General features: G+C 43.6%; 1 protein-coding gene and 1 long non-coding RNA gene across 2 annotated transcripts; one reads left to right on the top strand and one right to left on the bottom strand.

Annotated features, from left to right (window-relative positions):
- Positions 1-947: 947 nt before the first annotated feature.
- On the bottom strand, positions 948-19,995 carry pole (polymerase (DNA directed), epsilon). Its single transcript, XM_075468030.1, has 48 exons — positions 19,672-19,995; positions 19,426-19,561; positions 19,259-19,339; positions 19,107-19,151; positions 18,931-19,023; positions 18,671-18,825; positions 18,407-18,551; positions 18,234-18,314; positions 18,012-18,119; positions 17,803-17,913; positions 17,597-17,682; positions 16,903-17,022; positions 16,692-16,824; positions 16,481-16,594; positions 16,162-16,374; positions 15,970-16,077; positions 15,721-15,849; positions 15,540-15,642; positions 15,305-15,451; positions 15,071-15,216; positions 14,808-14,956; positions 14,572-14,664; positions 14,022-14,324; positions 13,700-13,895; positions 13,284-13,498; positions 12,846-12,948; positions 12,655-12,735; positions 12,445-12,567; positions 12,130-12,339; positions 11,799-12,011; positions 11,550-11,693; positions 11,317-11,457; positions 11,010-11,163; positions 10,725-10,831; positions 9,818-9,994; positions 9,390-9,613; positions 9,070-9,290; positions 8,780-8,984; positions 8,481-8,654; positions 7,370-7,495; positions 3,845-3,977; positions 3,550-3,751; positions 3,278-3,409; positions 2,961-3,154; positions 2,658-2,858; positions 2,433-2,558; positions 1,403-1,492; positions 948-1,305 (listed from the first exon to the last, which is right to left on the bottom strand). Exons 1-48 carry the CDS (start codon positions 19,737-19,739, stop codon positions 1,183-1,185), a joined length of 6,882 nt encoding a protein of 2,293 aa, XP_075324145.1. The 5' UTR covers positions 19,740-19,995; the 3' UTR covers positions 948-1,182.
- Positions 11,770-13,503, top strand: LOC142382315 (uncharacterized). Its single transcript, XR_012769929.1, has 3 exons — positions 11,770-11,902; positions 12,147-12,463; positions 13,272-13,503. It is a non-coding gene; the product is annotated as an uncharacterized LOC142382315 (long non-coding RNA).
- Positions 19,996-20,010: the final 15 nt, after the last annotated feature.

The following is a 20,010-nucleotide window of genomic DNA, read 5'->3' as shown; positions in this document are numbered from 1 at the left end:
AAGAATACAAACGCGATGGTTCATTTTAATTCTCCAATTCGAAGGACAAAAGGAGCCGAACAGAAGTGTAGGCAGCACGATAAGAAGATACAAGAGGAAAGGAAATACACTGAGGAAACGCATGAGGGGAGCAATGAACTAGTAATCAAATACTGCAGACAGTTCCCATAAAATGGTTTCCATAACAAGATTGCGGGGGAGTGTGAATCCATCTGTTTGCCTGATAGCATTACAAATGTCAGCGGTGAAATAAGACTTTAGGATCGATGCTGGCCATGATGGAGGGAGGAAACGAATGGTCGGATGTATGGTTTGGAAATGATGTGTTTTATATTAAGCAAAGCGGAAATTGGAGTTAATTTCACTTCAGTTTTTTTTTCTCCACTCAACATTTTTTTAATATTAGTCTCACGCCATGAGGTGCTCCAATTTTCCCTGTGCGTCATCCAAGGAGCCGATCTAATTGGGCCTTAGTTGGCGGTTTGAAATGCGATTACTCGTGCGGGAAACAACTATCAGCAGGCAAACACCTAGGTGTGTAGATTTAAAGCATTTGCAAACCTACTGTATTTACAATGTCCAACCTATTGTTTTTGGATAACAGGAAGAGGAGATAAAAGTAACAAAACCAGCCAGATATGCCAGTTTCTTTATTTTTTTAACATGATTTGATTAACATGCAGAATCTAACCAGACGAGGTTATAAACATGATACCAGTAAGTGTTTCACTGCTGGCTGCCGTTCAGGTCACTGGAGTTGCACGAAAGCCACCACAGACACATGAGCTCCCAAATAATGAGGAAAATCAAGCAATTTGCCTGCAGATTAGCGAAAGTCTCCAGAGTACCGTAGATGGCACTCAGGAAGGCCATGTTTTTTGTCAGAACTCCAGTCTACAGCACAGAGACAAATAACAGAAACTCTTAATTCAAACACTTACCAAAAATATGCATAATTTCTTTATTAAAATGTGAAATTCGGATATCCATACAATACAAAGCTGCAAAGTAGTAAAAATCAAGTTCAAACATATATACAGCGCACACATTTTTCAGTGTCCTCGTTACATGTGATGACAAAGCACACAGACAATATGGCTGCGAAAGTGCATTAAGTTTCAGCACTGAGTGTCTCCTCGATGCAGTACAGGAAGTGTCAGGCCCTTTTGTCGCATGTCACATTTACTGAGTGCTCTGGCTGATCTGAGGGCTCATCACAATTAGCCAATCAATGGTCTCTTCCAGGAATCTCATGTTGTAGTGGGACGCTATGTTCCGAAACACAGTGATCTGCTCAGAGAAGCCCTTTAAAACAGAAAGAAGAAGAAAGCCGAGTCAAACAGAACCCATCGTGGGCTTTTATCGCTAAATTGAATAATGTAATATGTTTAAGAGTGGAAACCTTGGTTGAGAAAGTCAGGTCGAAGTCTCCGGCACATCCACAGTAGAGGGGCATGTTTGCCTCCTTCACCCCTTTGCATTTGGTACACACCTTAAAAATCACAAAGAGTTTTGAGTAGTGAACATCAGTTACACGTTGTTTTTTTAAAATTGGATTGGGTAGAAATTTGTATGACGTGTAATACACCTACAGTGCACTCACTGTCTCTACTAAGCTTCCTAGTGAGATCCAATGCAACAGCTCTGGTATTTATTCAAAGTTCTTGTTGATTTCGTCACCGTTTTGATCAACATTGAAATGACAATTGGGAAATTATTCAAATTTAATTCTTAAAAAGATGAAAAAATTGTTGTCTCGTCATGACTACGCTTCTAACTAACATTAGAATTAAATCAACTGATCTACGCTGGCTGACAGAACTCAGCATCATATCAAACTAAATACTGTTTAAAAGCTGTTTTATAACTTCACAGTGGTATCAGTCTGCAGCCCTCTCAGCCTCCGCATTTTTCAACGCAGGCGGACAGACACGCAGTCCTAAATTAAAAAAAAAAAAAAAAAAAAAAAAAAAAAAAAAAAAAAAAGGCCAACAACATAGTTTTGGGTGATTACACACTGATCCAATACTGACTGGTTGAAAGTTAGCTGGAGCCGGAAGGGGCTGACAATAAGCGATTTTACAACAAAGAGGACAAAATGCTAAAAGCCTTGAAAAGCCAAAAGGGTAATTACAATTACCACAGCTGCACTGAACAATCTTCATTAATTAACATTAGGTTGTCTTTTCCACAGAAGAGCAAAGCTCAAGTAACAACAACAGCATTTACACAGCTGAGACCAGCCCACAACTCATAGCATTCTGCTGCCTCTTGAGGACAGTCTCTAACTTCCTGCAATTACGAGGCACCAACAGACAACCCTGTCCAGCCCTTCACACTAAAGATAACAGGCGACGTCATGACAGGTTGCATCTTTATGCTCAGAGTGCTAATTTTGTCAGCAGAGTATTTCTAAACATGGTGTTACTCACCAGGTCCTGCAGCGTGTAACTCATAAGTTTCTTCTGCAGAGCTTCTACCAGAGCCATCTCAACAGACTCCATCTCATACTGCGCCTGGCAGTTTGAACAGAACCACTGCGGCAGGACAGATCCGTCCTGAGGAAACGACACAGTTCACGCCCACGCCCCCTTAGATTTTTGAAAAGGAATTACAATGTAATAATTCTGAGGCCGTTTGTACGAGCTGTAACTTACCTGTGCCACTGATGGGTCCTTGCAAAGGTCGAGGTCCCGGCAGAAGTTGCAGTGGTGGCAGATGACTTCGGGTAGGATGTAGGAGTTACACGGGTCCCGGAACTGGGCTTCCTCTGAAAACTCTCCGACATCCACGAGACGCAGAAGGTCTCTCTTCAGCTTGTTCACTTGATTCACAATGTTGCCATCAAGTGAAAGAACCTAAAAAGAGGAAATATAGGGAGAAATCTGAAGAACTGCTGCATCAGTTGCAATTTAACTACAGAACTTGGGCGGCCCATAATGGGGCACTTAGCAATTTACCTGGCAGACATATTTGATAAACTCCAGCGCCGGGTTGTTGAGTGCCAGGTGTGATCCAGGCAAGACGGGGAACATCTCTGAGGTCTGGGTCACGCTCCTGGTCCCCGTCACCTTTTTCTGGATTTTCTGAGTGATGGTGAAAATGTTCTGTGTCAGCTCGCTGGCCACATATTCCTGGGAGAAAGTGATCATTCCTATGGAAGAAACCATTGAAAGCTGTTGAAGCATAACAAACACTGGCTTGTGGAAGGTCCGAGGAATACAATATACGGTTTCTGACAAATAAATTGGCAGCCGGCTCCTAAACCGCATCTCACCAGGAAGTGCACTCAAGTCCCCGAGTGCTTGCTGGGTAGCCTGGCTACCTCCACGACGTTTGACGGGCGTTGCTCCAGGAGCGTTGCGTCTCAGCTCCTCTTTCATACTGTGGTATACTGCAGCAATGTAGGCTGGCATAGGTGTGTGAAGGTTGTTTGTTAGAGATGATGACAGAAAAACCTTAGAAAAGCTGATATGTGTATGTGTATATATATATATATATATATATATATACACATACACATGTTGGCTTTTTTTTTTTCTTTCTTACCCGAGACGATCATGAGGAAGTATTTCTGGCAGGAGGCTGCTTGGGGAAGATACTGCATGATATTCCAATTGCTCTCAATAAGCTCCTCTACTTCATCAGATTCTCCATCTCCATCATCTTCTTCACCATGGTCCTCTTCTTCATCCTCGCTGCCATCCTCATCTCCCTCCCCTTGTCTGCTTTTCTTCTGCTTGTCACCTCCCTAAGAACGGCAGTCGTGGTGGGAGAGTAAGCTTTAATAGTTTAAACTTTGATTCGTGAAAAGAGACTGGTGAGAAATGTGGGTTTGTCGTACCTCCCCACACAAGATGCTGGAGGGCAGTTTGCCTTTCACACCTCCATAGTTGGCCGGGTCCATCCACAATAGAAACTCCCAACATCGTGAGAAGGAGATGGACAAAGAGTGGAAGATTTCTCTGGAATGTATACTAGAGGTGAAACAGAAACAGGGGTTTAACAGGTTTCCAGGCACATATAACGAGACAATCAAGACTGAAAATGTCAACTTTTAAGGAGTACATAAATATTGTACAAAATACATTGCAGCTTGTTTGAGCCAGACACATTCATAAAGACTGATGTAATGCCTCTATAATGATATATTGGCATGACTTTCCTTTTTATGCATCACAGACTTCCATTAGTGTGATGAGCAGCGCGTCTCTACTGAAATCACTTCCTATGAAGGAGACCACAAAATCATCTGTGGGTTCAACAAAAGCAATTATGCTTTTCTTGAATTTCAGGGTTGTGGCTCTTATTTCAGACCACTGAAGACAAACAAACACAAACATCTGTTGGCTAAGCTGTCTGTGTCAAAGTCATCAACCCCAGGTAGGACTTGGTCTCATGTTGCCCGTCGCAGAGGTAAACCCAGCACGAAACCTAAACCTCCAGCACTCACTCCACCACCTGAAGAAGTCCCATTGCGTCATAGATACGATCTGTTGACTCCAAATAGAATGTGTGATGATGAATGCCAACCATTCCATCTACACATCCAGATGGCATGAAGATCATTGTCCACACAGGGTCTTTTGATATTTTGAGAAGGAAGACTGGCTCTGAGATCCCGAGGAAAGACTTTTCTCTGCTGTTGGAGAGACTGTGTCACTATGGAGCACACCGGGTCTCCATTTCATGTTAGCCCATTCCTACTGTGGGTAAAGGAATTTAACTTTTCAGCAGACTTTTTGGCCTGAACACATTTTTGTCAAATGCATGCATCACCCATGGGATTAAGTTCATTGATAACTTTGATATCTTTTGGAACCGTTTTGTTTCAGAGCTGATGGCGTGCATCCAAATCGAACTGGATGCAGATTACTTGGTGCCCACTTACGTCATGCTGTTGGGACGGCAAATCCAAACATGACTGTACAGATTAGACTGAAGGACACAGCAGCGAGGCAAACCACCCCCAGCCCCCATCCCCCCCCCTCACCAGACCCTTTACTCCACATCACCCAAGGTCTCCAAAGGATGAATCTCCCAAGGTCTCCAAAGGATGAATCTCCCAAGGTCTCCAAAGGATGAATACCAAAGACAAAGGGTCAGCGTTGGTAAATATCTTGAGACTTGGGACCTTACAATCACTGACCAAGTTGGTAACCTTGGAGTGTTGATAGACTCAGATCTGACTTTCAGCAGCAACATCAAAGCTGTCACCAAGGCAGCTTTTTACCATCTCAGAAACATCAACAGAATTAAAAGGGGACAGAGAATCAAAATCGTCTTTTTCACGTTTTTGGTGTTAGTTCTGAGTCTCCCCGCCATGGGGAGTACACATGAAGTGCCAGCAAGTGTCAGAACCTCTGTTTCAAGTACTCCCCTTTTTTGAATATCCCCCAGAAAAAGTGCCAATCCGTTTTTGTGAAAAAGTGATGTCACTTTTTCAGCAATCGCCCCCCCCCACACCCAAATCCACAGCCACCCCGTTTCAGACACGCCCCTTCAGCGAGAAACAGGACCTGGTGTGCCTTCCAAGGCTGATAAAGCGGACTACGATCGTTACATATTCTTCCCCCGGAAAGCAATGTTCGCGATCAATGGCTTTTATTTATTTTTAACAGCATCCCCAGTACATACAACCGCCGACTTTTCCTTTGCTCCGCGCATTTCACGGAGTACAGTTTCACAAACCTTGCACGATACCGAGCAGGCTTCAGTCGGAATTTTGCTCAGTAGAGGGTCAGTTCCAACAGGGACAGACAGACTGCAGCGAGGTGTGCGCTCCGCTGAGAAGGTGATTGGCTGCACGTCTCCAGGACTATGGGGCGAGCAGGTCGGATCACAGCTGACCCTTCTCTATTTGCACCACTCCCCTCGGGCAGGAGGCTTCGGTCCATTCGGACCAGAACCTCCCGTCACAAAAACAGTTTTTTCCCCTGCAGTTGAACACTTCATAATCACCTCATAACCTGCCCCAGTCACTTTACCTTCATTAAAATTGCACTAATGAAGCTGCACTGTTGTTGCTCTGTATATTGGATACTGTGTATTTTTGTACACACCTTGTACATTTTATATTCATATATTTTTATTCTTTATTATTATATCCTATGTTACATGTTTGCACCTTACGCCGCAGCAAATTCCTAGTTAGTGAACACTGTTCACTAACAATGGCAATAAAACGAATTCTGATTCTGATGAGCTTTCTTTTCAGTCAGTGTATTACTCTGTTGCTCTGTTTTCAGTGAGAGCAAGGGCAGCCAATCAAACAACGGCAACCGAATAGCGCCAACACCTACCTGCATTTCATAATGAGGTTGCCAGATAAGCTCTGAAACGACGCCAATAAGGGAAAACGACGCATTCTAAACCCAGCATAGTAACATAGCAGAGAGCCTTTTAGGGAGGTTCTGAGCCATTGCAGACCCAACCAATTTTTTTGGGCTACATATCACATCACAGAACAAGGATTAATGCCCCATTCAACCTTTCTCTATCACCTTTAAAGGTTTTCTCTCCAAAAAAAGAGCAGGAGAAACTCTTCCATGCATTCATCTCCAGTAGACTCGATTACTGTAATGCTCTTTTAACTGGACTTCCCAAAAAGAGCATTAAACATCTGCAGCTCATCCAGAACGCTGCTGCTAGAGTTTTAACCCGGACTAAGAGATCTGAACACATCACAGCAGCTTTAAAATCTTTACACTGGCTTCCAGTCAGTCACAGAATAGATTTTAAAAGCCTGCTGATGGTTTACAAATCCCAGAACGGTTTAGGCCCAAAATACATCTGTGATATGTTCAGAGAATATAAACCCAGCAGAGCTCTTAGATCCAAGGACTCAGGTCAGCTGGTCCAGTCCAGAGTCCAGACTAAACATGGAGAGGCAGCATTTAGCTGTTATGCTGCAAACAAGTGGAACAAACTACCAGTGGAGATTAAACTTTCACCAAATGGAGACATTTTTAAATCCAGGTTAAAAACATTTCTTTTCTCATGTGTCTATGCATGAAATCTGCACGGTATCTTTTAATTTATCTCGACTGTTGCTTGTTTTTAATAATTTTATTTGTTTCTCTTTATATTCTTTCATATTTTTAATGCTTCTTCCACTCCCGCTGCATTGCTTTCATTTCATGTAAAGCACTTTGAATCGTTTTGTACATGACATGTGCTATACAAATAAATTTGACTTGACTTTATGTAGTTTAAAAACAAACAATGGAAGCAATCAAGCTTTCACCAGTAACGTTTAAATATTATATGAATACAAACTTTTATGTGAAGTAAAAAGTCTGGAGCTGGAAATACATAAACAATAATTAGGAATAATATTCATGTGCATACAACACAGGTGGAACCTGACCTGTTGGTGATGTATTCCACGTAGGCAATAGCGTCATCTATCCTGCGTTTTTTAGTACACAAGATGATCCTATTAAAGTTTCCGTACGCCACAGTTGAGCCCAGACGTTTAAACTCTGCAACCAACCTGACAGCAGAAAGAGAGAATAATTAACAGAAGAACAGCATAACGCTCCTTTTGAGAATTCATCAGCAGAAGGACACGCGTGAAATGAGGAACCATCAATGTTGATAATCACAGGCTGCATTAGATTTTCTAGTTTATTCACAGGGTTCATTAAATTCAAAATCAGACACCAATAGTATTGTATAATACTATAATCATGTCATGCTACCTATGCAAATACAGCCGATTTAGTACATTTTAATACAAACAGTAGCACAGCTCAGTGGAACCTGCATGGAGCCTAAGAGATATACTGCTGATATCAGGGTTATCGGTACAAAGCATTTTAGCCACATGAAAAACAAACTTACAATTTACTCAGTTACACTAATTACAGTACACACATATTTACATCAGACAGTCCTTTGGATGGGAAGCTGAGGCTGTTGTAACGCTCTCTTAAACCAGACTCTTGACAAAAAGGGTAATTTGCCACGTGGAGCCGTTTGAACAGACTCGTTTAGATCTAACACATTAAACACAGAAAAACCAGTAAGTAGACCAGTAACTCCTGTGTTCTGTGAGGTCAACTTACTGTTTTTGTCAGTGGTAATCTATGCCTTTGAAAATGGCACAGGGTGGCAGAAAGGTGGATCTGACAGCAGTGGATTCCAAACCCTTGAAATGATCTTGATCTTGTCATTTCATTTAGGTTTTTTTTTTTAGGTGGTTCAAATATGTACACAGCCAAACACTAAAGTCTGTATCTATTCTCTTGTATGCTTCTCCAAAACAGAAGGTCAGCTTTAGGTATACAATGACACGGGACTTCACACAGATCCACTTCTAAGAAACTGAAACCATCTCTTTAAAAGATACGATGAGGTCAGTGTCCATCTGTTAATAAACATCCGGGATTTCAAAGCTCTCAAGATATGACTGAAAAAAAAAAAAAAAAAGCTTCTTTGTTGGGTTTTTTTTGTAGTAAAAGTGATTGTGCACTTACTGTAGAAACACCTTCTTCATCATGTTGTGCAGGGTGCGATGCAATGCTGGGTCATAGAGCAGAGAGCTTGGAGAACGCAGCCACCGGTAGAAGTGCATAACCTGGTTGTCTGCGTACACATTGTGGTACTGTGTGATCTCCCTGACCCATCCAACCACCATGCTCTTTAAGATCCTGCTCAGAAAACATGTAGAGCAACAAAATCAAATAACAGCTGTAAAGTAAAAGGAAACCCCACTGACAATTTACAGAAATTTCTTTTGTGGCTTTAATGGATCACAGCACAGATATTTACACACCTGAAGGTGTTGGAGCAGAGAGCCGTCTCATCGTAGCTAGCCAGAGAACTTGCGCCCTGATTTCCTGACATCATGTCCTCCAACGAGGCCTGCTGGATAACATCAAAACTCACCCCCAGACTGGCTCCGCCCTCCATGTCGTTGACATGCTGGGACTGGAGGATGGTATTCACCGCCAGGCTCTGCAAGTCCAACTCCACACATGCTAAGAAAGAAGCATAAAATACAGAAATGCAGGAACTGACGATTTTAAAATAGATATTTTTGAGAGATCCTGGTCTTTTGTGTACCTGTGGAATAGCATCCCTGTGCATTGATCTCCACAGAGCCCCTGTCATCGTTTTCCATGACCAGGCGACTGTCATCAGCCTCTTTTCCTCCAAGGTCGGGCCTGGCTGTGGGTGAAAGCCACAGCAGGTGGTTGTGTTTCCGTAGATGTCTGGCTAGAAACAAGTCTGAGCCAAAGATGGACACATCCTGGGGCAGGTTCCCCACAGGTAAGTGGTAATACCTGAAAGTGTGAGGTATTATATAGGTTTTGAACATGTTCATTAACTGTGCAGTGGGAATAAAAGACAAATCTGCAAAAGGAAGGGTGGGTTGTTCATACCTGGCCATATCAAAAGCCTGTGACAGGCAGCTGTCCAGGTTGAGATAATGGCGGATCATGCGCCGGGCACCGTGGCGTTGCCAGTCCAGCACATTGTAGCTGATCTCATCCACCACATGTACTGGAACAACTGGGAACTCCTCAAGCACCGGCATTCCTGCTGTCAGTCGCCTCAACTCCCAGTTTGACTGCACAGCAATGAGGGTGGGTCCACGGCGCTCCTCCTGTAAACAGCAACAGACAAACATTTACTGATTTTGTGCCTTTAATATTTTACAACCAGCTAAACGATTTCTGGTAGAATTAAACTTTATCTTATAATATACAAACAATACGTCACAAAAAGACGGACTGCATGTTAACTTTTGTTGTTTGAGAGAGCTAGGGTGCTATTAAACATTGTAGCAAATACCAACAATGTATTCTACCTTGTAATTCAGCAGTATGCGCTGCAGTGCGCGGGAGATGGCCTTCATGTCATTTTCAGCCCGAACCTCGAAGGTGTGTTTCTCTGGAGGCAGAAGCTCCTCTGTGGTCTTCTCTAGGAGGGCAGTGCGCTCAGCGCTGTAGAGGTTACTCAGGTTGGGCATTTGGTTGCTTCGAACCTAAAAATCCAAACGAGTGACAAAACTTAAGCTGGCTGGAGAACACTGCATTGAGATTTAAGCATTGAGAGGAAACAGGAAAAAATATTCGCCTTTAAAGGGATATGCCACCCCCAGGCCAAATTAAGTGTATCCCCGCATTCCCGGTACATAAATAAGTGTGTGGGAGCGTTTTCCTGGCGTCCCAGGCATTGTCCGAATCTCACAGCACTGACCACTGCTTGGTTGCGCGTAATACCTCCATGCTACCCCCCCCGGCTGCTTCGCTGGTTTGTTTGAAGAAAGCGGGGGTGGGGATTCCCAAAGACGTAGCGGGGAGTGTGCTTCGGCTGTGTTTTCCACACTGGAAACTAGTTCCCAAACCGACATGAGCAAAGCAAGCCTTCTGTGTTGATTTACACAGTCATTTGCACTCGATGTGAAAGTACACCACTCACACAGTAATTAGAAGGTAAATCAAGTAAATTAATTCACGTTGGGCGAAATATTTCGAGTGGCGACGCTAGCATGTATGTATTACGCGCAACCAAGCAGTGGTCAGTGCTGTGAGATTCGGACAATGCCTGGGTCGCCAGGAAAACGCTCCCACACACTTATTTATGTCTCGGGAATGCGGGGATACACTTAATTTGGCCTGGGGGTGGCATATCCCTTTAAGAGATCAAAACAAACACATTAAGTTTTGTGTAAAAAAAAAAAAACAAACAACCAAGAGTTGTGTCATTCTTACGGTGTCCAGGACAAAGATGTGAGCTTTGCGTTGAGAGGGGATGAACAGGCCAAAAAGAGCCTTGTGGCCCTGGGCGTGATGATATAAGTACATGTGGCGGACACTCCCTGTGAAGACACGTCAAACGTATTAAATACAGCTACATTCACATGTAGATTATCAGATCATTCTTGCTGTTGGCAAACTGCTGTTGGCACATAGCAATTTTAGGAGAGAGGGAAACTGAAACAAACAAAGCAACAATCTCTGCAGGATAATCTTCAGTGTTTTTTTAACAGGTCTTACCAGGTTCCAGGTAGCTGAACTGGGCCAAAGACCTCATCTCCAGGTGCTCCAAATCGAAGGCGTCAGCCTCCCTGCCAGCCAGATCTCTCACAACACGTTTGTTGACCATACACACACATCCGAGCTGCACCAGTGCACGGAACAGCAGGGGGACCTGAAAGGAGGAAGAATTCAGCTTACAACAATATACACCATTTTATTTACATTTAACATAAGCCGAGGTCATTCGTGCTGGACTGGACACACAGACCGAGCCTTGTGGGTGATGTTATGTCAAGACACAGGAGATAAATAGATGGACAGTAACCTGAGTTTCATAGACCCCTTCGATGTCTGGTGCAGAGAGGTCGGCGTTGATCTCATTGATGTGCTCCAGGTACATCTCCTCTGGCACAGAGTACTCATAAAGGTAGTACACCACGTTGGAGCGAGGCAGCATGCGGTTCACCTGAAGTCACACAATCGTAAAAATGTATTCGATAAAACTTTTATGGAAACGCATCATTTCAACATTTGTGGTGACTGCGTAATGTTGCGTACCTTTTTGTATGTGGCTCCCTCCTCCTGTTTTGGGACTTTCTGGTTGACGTAGAAGACACGCGGAATGTTGAGTTTCATGCAGTGGAGGTCATTTCCAATCACAGCCCACAGCTTGTACAGACCAGGGTGGCTCGTCTCTGCAATCTGAGAGGTAGAACGTGGACATTATGTCACAGATCATATTTATCTATCAGGATTTTTTTTTCCTCCAAAGGTTAAACTGACATCAACGTGGTGACTTTGCCCTACCTGCACGATCTGCCATGGCATGTCCAGGATGCTGCGTGCTGTTCTGCGGAGGAAGCTTCCCAGGCCAGTGGTGGGGCCATCTCTGATCACTCCGCCACCAACAGGTTGAGCTTCACCATCCAGCAGCTTCCTCCTCTTCTTTCTCTCCTTCCTTTGCCTTATCTGCAGCTCCCACTTTTTCTTATGGTAGCGCAGCCACACTAGCCGCTCCTCCTACATAACAACATAGTTGCTAAAACTAGTGCCTTTTTTCTGACATCACTATTATCACAGCACGACAAATTGAATGGAGAGACTAGAAGTAAGTGCGTCGACTGTTCTTTTTTCTGACCCGTGTCGTCCCTGTAGTAGGCGGAGGTCCCAGGATTTCTCTCCAGGACTGTGTGAGCTCGACGTCCTGAGACTCCACCTGGCTTTCAGCTCCCTGTGAAGCCCGCTTCCGCTTGGTGCTGATGAGGATGGCTGGCTGCAGTGGTCTGGCGGGCATCCCAAAGTCCTCCATGTCTGCAGCTTGGCCTGCTTCAAGAAGCTGATGGGCCACCTGAGAGAGATAAAGAAAAAGTAAATAATGGAGCAGCAAAATGGGCTTGTGATTGGAGACACCGGGGAAACCAGGGGAAACTCTCCGTGTGGGAAGTCAACCTACCTGTCTCTTGCCCTCACTGGTAAACAGCTCACTTATTTTCTTTTGTTTGTAGATATCGTTTTTCTCCAGGAGTTTCTTGTGAAGCCAATCAGGATGCCTCACTCTGGGAACTGGATTCTTCACCTAATGATGAACAGAAGCCATTTCAAAATCAATGTCCAGATTAAGACCTGAAATATACTTAAAAAAAAATTCAATTTCATCTTTAACCTGTTGTAGAGCTGCAGGGATGGTGATGATCTTCTGGATTGCGCTACCCAGTCTCTCTATATAATAGCTCCAGTCAAGGATCTGGAAAAGCCCAAAACAAGAGGAAATAAAAAATGACAGACTGTAACTTAAGGCTCGTCTCTCTGTTTATTTAATTTGAGGTTATATTCAGAGCTGTTCTTCAGACTCACAGAGCGGATGTCCAAGTCATGCAGGCTGGGCATCTTCAACCACTTTCTGAGGAAATGTTTCTTCACACTGGGCTCTGCCTGGAAGATGGCCAGAGGAACGGCCCTGATGGCGAGAAAGAGATTTATTAATATCAAACCCAAGGCTTTTTCCCCCACTAATATTACAAAGTGAATGTTCTTCACATTCATTGGGGAACAGCTCTAGGATCATGTTATTTGTATTTGGTGCTGCTCACACCGTCTTAATTCACACAGTCAACAGACAGAGTTAAAGAATCTGAAACGTTATTTCATGGTTTACCAACAATGTGAATGAAGCTGTGGCATTGGACCTCTGTCAGCTATGCAACAAAGTTACTGTGTAAAAGTAGCACTGTTAACAACAGACTTTACTGTGTGCAATAACATGAATTCTTATTTTCACAGCTCCTGCCCCACCTCTCTGTAACGGGGGATCCCTCAGGTTTACGGGAGATGACATAGCGACAGCTCAGACCAGCATCTTTCACCATCTGGTCTCCCAGAAACTCGGCCAGTCGCTTGGCTGTGCTGATCGATGTGGATTTCTGCTCTCCGTAGTCCTCCAGCTTCCTGGACATTGAGCGATTCTCTGAAATCAGTTCAAACAGCTCTGCATCTGGCATATTGGCAGCCTGGGAACACAGGGAAACACAGGGAAAAAAAAAAAAAAAAAAAAAAATCAGCTTTTTGTGAAGAAGATTAAAGCAGGAATGAGAATGTTTCTTTTGTTTTGTGTAAAATGTTGCAAAAAGAAAGTACAAAATAAAACCCCAACTTGAAAACATTTTAGAAAACAAATGACAGCTTTCCAGAATGTGATCCTTGACATTTACCTTGCTGTAAAGGACATCGAGCCAGTAGTCGGCCACTTTGGACACAGATGCGTACACTTCCTCCAAAGTGGTACCTTTGAGGAAAGCTTCAAACACGGATGACTGAAAAATCTTAATGAGCTGGAGCTCCCCTCTTCTCTTCACTTCAAAACCTTTGAGCTCAGCCAGAGAGCCATCCTCGTTAAACACAGCATACCTTAAAAGAACAGGGAGATGTTAAATCCTTCATTCCAATATCATCACACAAGAGGTGGTAGATCAGCTGGACAAGAGTTCAATCATCTAATAATAGAAAACAAATCAGAATGAAATACTGGCATACCTCTTCTTCAGCTTCTTGCCTTCCTCTTTTGATGCTGGCAGGATCATTGCCAGGTATGGTCCGTCCACTTCAAAGAAGATGCTGTTCTCTGACCTGATGTTGTAAGTGAGCGATGCAGGATCGACCAGCTCGTGGTACTGGTCGTTGGTGAATCCCTCCTTTACCATAATGTTCAGCATTGCCCCTGGGTAGGAGATGGTCACCTTGGGCTTCTTCTCATTGCTGGTTTTTACCACAAAGTTCTCAGGGAAGGTGTTGGGGAGGACACACCAGATACCGTCAGTGTCCAACTCAAGGGGCCTCCTGGGTCACAAAGAACAGGTGCAACGTGAGACAAAAATGAAGTCCTTGCAGGACTAATACATGCAAATACTTGTTTGACTTTATATGCTTATAAAAGTCACAATGGTTACAGTACAAAAACATGAAGGAGCTGAATTCAAGCCCCTATGTTAGGAAGCGTCTACAGACAAAAACATGGTAACGAAACCATTGATCTCAGGAAACTACTCTCTTCGATCTGGAGTCACATGAGCGACAGCATACTCACCCTATTTGTTCAATGAGCTCTCTGGCCTGTGTGATAATGTTGGCTCCAGTGTAGCATACAATACCAGCCATCTCCATGGAGTACCAGCGGGCCCTGACGGAGACACAAAGACAGCACAGATAACATCAGGTCAGCAGCACGGACCGATTCCGCAACGGCAAAAGGTTTAAGAGTTCAAATAACAGTGAGAGTGGATACGTGATGATTGCACAATGAACACTGAAGGTGGCCCCTACCCTTTCCTCATGACGTAGCCATAGAACGAGTTAAGAATACATTTGTGAGCCAGTTGAAGGGACTCGTACAGGATCTCCATGTTTTTGCAGCGCTTCACCTCAGCAGCATCTCCGCTGTCCTGAGCTGCCGACAGCTTCTTCTTCCACACCTTTAAAAAAAAAAAAAAAAAAAACACTGAGCAACTGGAATCGAGTTTAAAGTGCAATTACTAATGAATGACGGTCCAATGAGTGAACAGCTGTGGAGATTTAAGGTCACATACCTTGTGAAGTCCTTTGAATTCATAACGCCGATCCCTGAAAGCTCTGACGGTGTCAACGTAAAAGGAGTTTTCTCTCTGACAGATGGTGGTGACCCGCTCCTCCAGCCTGGTGACGTGTATCTTCTTATAGGCCTTCCTACAATAGTCTGACAAAGAAAAAACACCCCCAACTAAGCTTTGGCAACCAGTAATTAGGAACAAATCTACAGCAAGGACACCAAGAACAGACCGTACCTGCCAGACGTTTCTTCTCGTGCTTGGCCTGCTCCTCCCTGTTGAGAGTGTGGAAGGCCCGAGGACGCCCGTTGGGAAACAGCGGTGGGAACTTTTCAGACTCAAGCTGCTGCTGGATGCGGTGGAACTCACTGCGACTTGCAGGCACTGCAGACAAATGAATATTCTTTGAAAGTCAAAGAGAAATGCACTTGTTCAATTTCTTAAATGCCTCAATTATAAAACGCTAACTTACTGATTTCTCCTCTCCATTGCCAGGCCATCTTCCTTTGGCAGGTGGCACCGGGCTTGTTAAAGTCACAGGCAGCACACGTGGCCTCATCAACCATAGCCGACGGCTAAAAAGATGACAACGACACTAAACCTTGTGCATTTCAACGGCATTTGCTACATAACTTTGGATGTTTCATTTTTACCTGCAGGCGGTTGGTAAGAATGATATTTGGGTACATGGCACCCACATCCAGATGGTAGATGAGGGGGCATTCAATCCTGTTTGGAACCTCCTTCAAGGAAGTCAGCTTATCTTTTATTTCGTCACACACCTGATAAAATACCAGAGATGTTTTATCAAGATGTTAAGTCACTGATCAAAAAGCATCATTTCAAGAAAAAAAAAAAAAAAAAAAAAAAAAAAAAAAAAAAGAAGAAAGAAGCCAACTTACCTCATTAAAGTTGGTAACTTGGTCCAGAGGGATATTTTCCTCTTCCTCAACAGCGTGACGCATTGTTCTCTCAACTCTTTGCAGCAGGAAGTCAAAAGCAGCTGGGTTCTGTTAACACATCGCACCAAACATTCGCTTAAAACACACAAACATGATAAGGAAACAGCGCAGAGCGGAAGCAAGCGTGGCTACCATTTTAAAACGACAGGGGATGTCACTACGAAATACTCCAGACTCCAGCGCCTCCACGTGTCCGCCCACATAGGTTTCAGAGTCCAAGACGTGACCGTTGTCTGTCAGTTTGTTGAAGACCTGCTCCTGCTTGTTGGGAAACACGATGTTTGCATGGAAGGCCTGCACCATGAGCAAGGCTTCACACAGAGTCCCAGAACCTTTACGCAGCACCTGTTGACAAGCAGACAATACAAGAAAAAGGAAAGAATAATCACTCAAAGGCAAAAGTTTAGTGGATTATTCAAGACCTCGTTCACAACACACAGCTGAGACTAACCTCATCTGGCTCCATGGGGATGATGGTACACAGTGCAAAGATGAAAGGGTGAACGTATTTCATGTAAAGGTAATACGTGGCCACAGCATCTGACACAGAGTAGGTTGCCAAGGTCTGGTAGAAAGAAAGAGAAAATAAAGAGCAAATACCCCCTTAAATCAATTGAAGCCTCTGTTTTCTGGGCTGTAAAAGCTGAATCCCTTTTCTGTACCTGTGGTTCCTCAGTTGCCATGCGGCACATCTCCTCTGGGTCCAACTCCACTGGGTCGTAACCCAATTTAGCCTTCGCTGCTGCCTTCAGATTGTGGCTTCCTACAGGTAAGTAACTGTCTCTCTTTACCCACCTGACACACAGGAGACGCAGGTTGGAAGGATGAAGTCAGAGATTAATTTAACTAAAAAGAAATGTGAAGTGCTCCCACCTATAGCAATCCATGTGGATGGCTTGACTGGACTTGTACTCTCCCTGGTTGTCCTTCTGAAAACCGATCTCTCTGTGCATGCTAAGCCCATGGAGAGAGGCCCGAGTTTCGATGAAAGGCCTTGAGAGATTCAAAACAATATCAGAAAGGGGAAAGAGTTTCCAAAAAAGTAGATACAAACTTTGGTAGATGTTGATAACAACAGCGCCTCGAGGTCACTGAGAACCCTTGTGTACTTTTCACCAGACTCTGTAGCTTTTTAAATATCATAAGGTGAAGATTATGAAAGCCCCAAATTCCTTTCAACTGAAAGACTACACTGTGATGCTCTTTTTTATACTCATTCATGGTACTGGTTTGTTAGCAATTAGTATGAGCTGTCAGATTTTCCACAATGTGTTGTTTTTTTACCACTTGACATTGTTTCCAGTCTTTTGTTGCAACTGTCAAAATATTTTTTAAACATGCTGCAGGCATTAACTCAAAATCAATTCGCAATTTCTTTTACTAAAACAATGATTTTCCAGATTCAACATTTAATATCATGCTTGTCTGCTGTGCTCAATTAAATCCAAGATTTAGGTGATTAACACTGTTCTTATCTATATTTCACATTGCATCACAACTTAATTGAAGACAAGAGAGGGGTAGGGGGATGTTCAGCAAAAAAAATGTCACTATAAAGAAAACTCACCAATCAAAGAAGTCTCCATTGTATGTTACAAAGATGTTTGGCTTGGTTTCTTGAACGTGATCAAACCACCTCTGAATGAGAGCAGCCTGCAGCCAAAGCCATGTAACGACATGCTATTACACTGATACAACAATCCATCAATGTGCATCAAAAAACAAAAAGTGCTATCATTTTTGTGCGTCGTCTACTGCAGCGGAACTACAAACCTCATCCTCCTCATTAAAAACAGTGAAAGGCCCGTCATATTCAGGTTTGGGAGTGAACTCGAAATCCTCAATGTTCTCAGAGACGATCTCTCTGTTTGTGATCAGAAACCCCTGAAAAAAAAAAACCCAAAAAAAACGATCAAGCGCTGTCAAAACTGGCGCTAACAGTACGGACTGAAACACGACCTTGTAAGTTACAGGAAACACACCTGTCCGTCTATCATGTAAGATATCATCATGATCTGATCCGTGTCTGCGTCTGGGAATTTCAGCGGAAGTTTGGTGGTCTCGATGTCAAAAGCCAAAACGACTGGATCCTAAAGGAACAAACGAGGGAACCCGTGTTCAACAGAAAAGCTCTGGCATGCTGGATGGTAATGAGTGTATTACGGATGGTGATGTTAAGAATATAAACGAGTAAATCTTCATACTGGGCGCTCAACAAGGTCGTCTCTGCGTACGATCTCTGGCGGATAAGCGCTGCCCCTGTATCGAACATTGTACCAGTGAGCCTGAGCAAAGAAAAGAAAGCACAGATCAGAAAGAGCGAGAAAACGTGCCCGATGGAAATTTCCTAAACACAAGCACAGAAAATTGCTCTAACCACGTGTATCTTGAGATCGATGGACACTCGCACGTGGTAAGGCACATCGTACTCTCTCATGTCCACTATGTTGTCTAACTGATCTGCAATACTCTTTAACGTCACGTCTTCATCTGCTGTGGTCACACCGCCTCCAGACAAGGCGCTGGAAGAAAAAAAACAACAACACCGATGATCATCATACATCATGAAAAAATAACAAAAAAACCCCAACAAATATTTCAGCATAAACCTCTCAGGGTGGGACTGATGGCTTACTGTTACCTTGACAACATTGAGGTGTAGGCATCATTGGACTGCTCCCTCTCTCTGTTCTTGCGTACAGCCGGAGCGATGTCACGCTTGACTTTGACGAGGTCGTCCACGGTATTGAACAACAGCTTGATGTAGCTTCTTTTCAGGCCAACTAGATGGTTTGGCTGGTGAGAGCAGGTTGTTGTGTTAATATCTTACGGATTTTGTTTGACGATCATTAAAGAATCACTTGAATGCTGTCAAATGACGTCTAAATACAAAGCTCTCACCAGGTCCAGGTCCTCTTTTGGAAGACTTTCGAGCTTTGACACCTTTCCTTGGAACTTCTTAGACAGGTATGAAATGACCTCTCTGTCACAGTTCTGGAAATATCACAGATTTTAAGATTTTTTTTCTTTTTAAAACATAATTACATGACATGAACTAAACAAAGTCACTGACTTACCTTTTTAGTGGCAATGTAAAAGTAAGGCTTAAAGGGAAGAGCCACCTACAGACAGTGAATATCAGGAAAAACATGTCAGATTAGTGTGCAATGTCTACGACTGTAGATTTAAATGTTTTGTCTTCCAGAGATGGGCTTATACTTCTACACACCTTGAACCTGCTTCCATCTTCCTGGATGAAATAATAGTCCACGGCACTGATCATCCTCTTGTCTTCATCCAGGATCTCTGTCTACAAAATCAGAGGAGGAAAAAAAAAAACACGTTCAGCGTCGCCTGCAAACTCAACTCGATCCACTTAACACTGCGTGGACTTACAGGGTGCATGTTGATCAGCCAGCCTGTTTTCTCCCCCGGCTCGTTCATCCTGTCGAAACCGAAGCGCGCGTCCATGTCATCGGTGAACTGGCTGCGCTCCAGCCGCTTGAGGGCCGACATCGAGGAGCCATCATCCCTGGTTGAAAACATGCGGCTACATTGAGCGACAGCTTTTCTTCTAGCTTCTAGTCACCTTCTTTATAAGCATTTAATTTAATTGGTAAAGACCCCCGTAGGAACACTTACTGGTTTTCCTGATCTCGTCCACTTTGTCCTCGGTCCGACTTGAACCGTCCGCTGTTTTGCAAAACCATCGTCTACTGCGGTTTTTCGGACAACAGAGCAGCAAAATGAAACAAACAGCCGTTCAGTTGTAACAAAAGAGCGAGTAAAGCCGCATTTGTAGAAACGCTCCTGCTAGTTTAAAGCGTTTCTCTTCTGTCTTCCTCCGTCAGCGTATCTGACACGATTTGTGTTTTCTTGTTTTGGCGCGTTCTTGCAGTTGCCGCGAGATTGAGAGCAAAGGAACACAAAGATCGTTTATGTAACAAATATATCACTTTGCACCGTTTCATTGTCGAGTAT

Source organism: Odontesthes bonariensis, chromosome 6 (assembly GCF_027942865.1).
Source record: "Odontesthes bonariensis isolate fOdoBon6 chromosome 6, fOdoBon6.hap1, whole genome shotgun sequence".
NCBI lineage: Eukaryota > Metazoa > Chordata > Actinopteri > Atheriniformes > Atherinopsidae > Odontesthes > Odontesthes bonariensis.
This window is presented reverse-complemented; position numbering and strand designations above follow the sequence as displayed.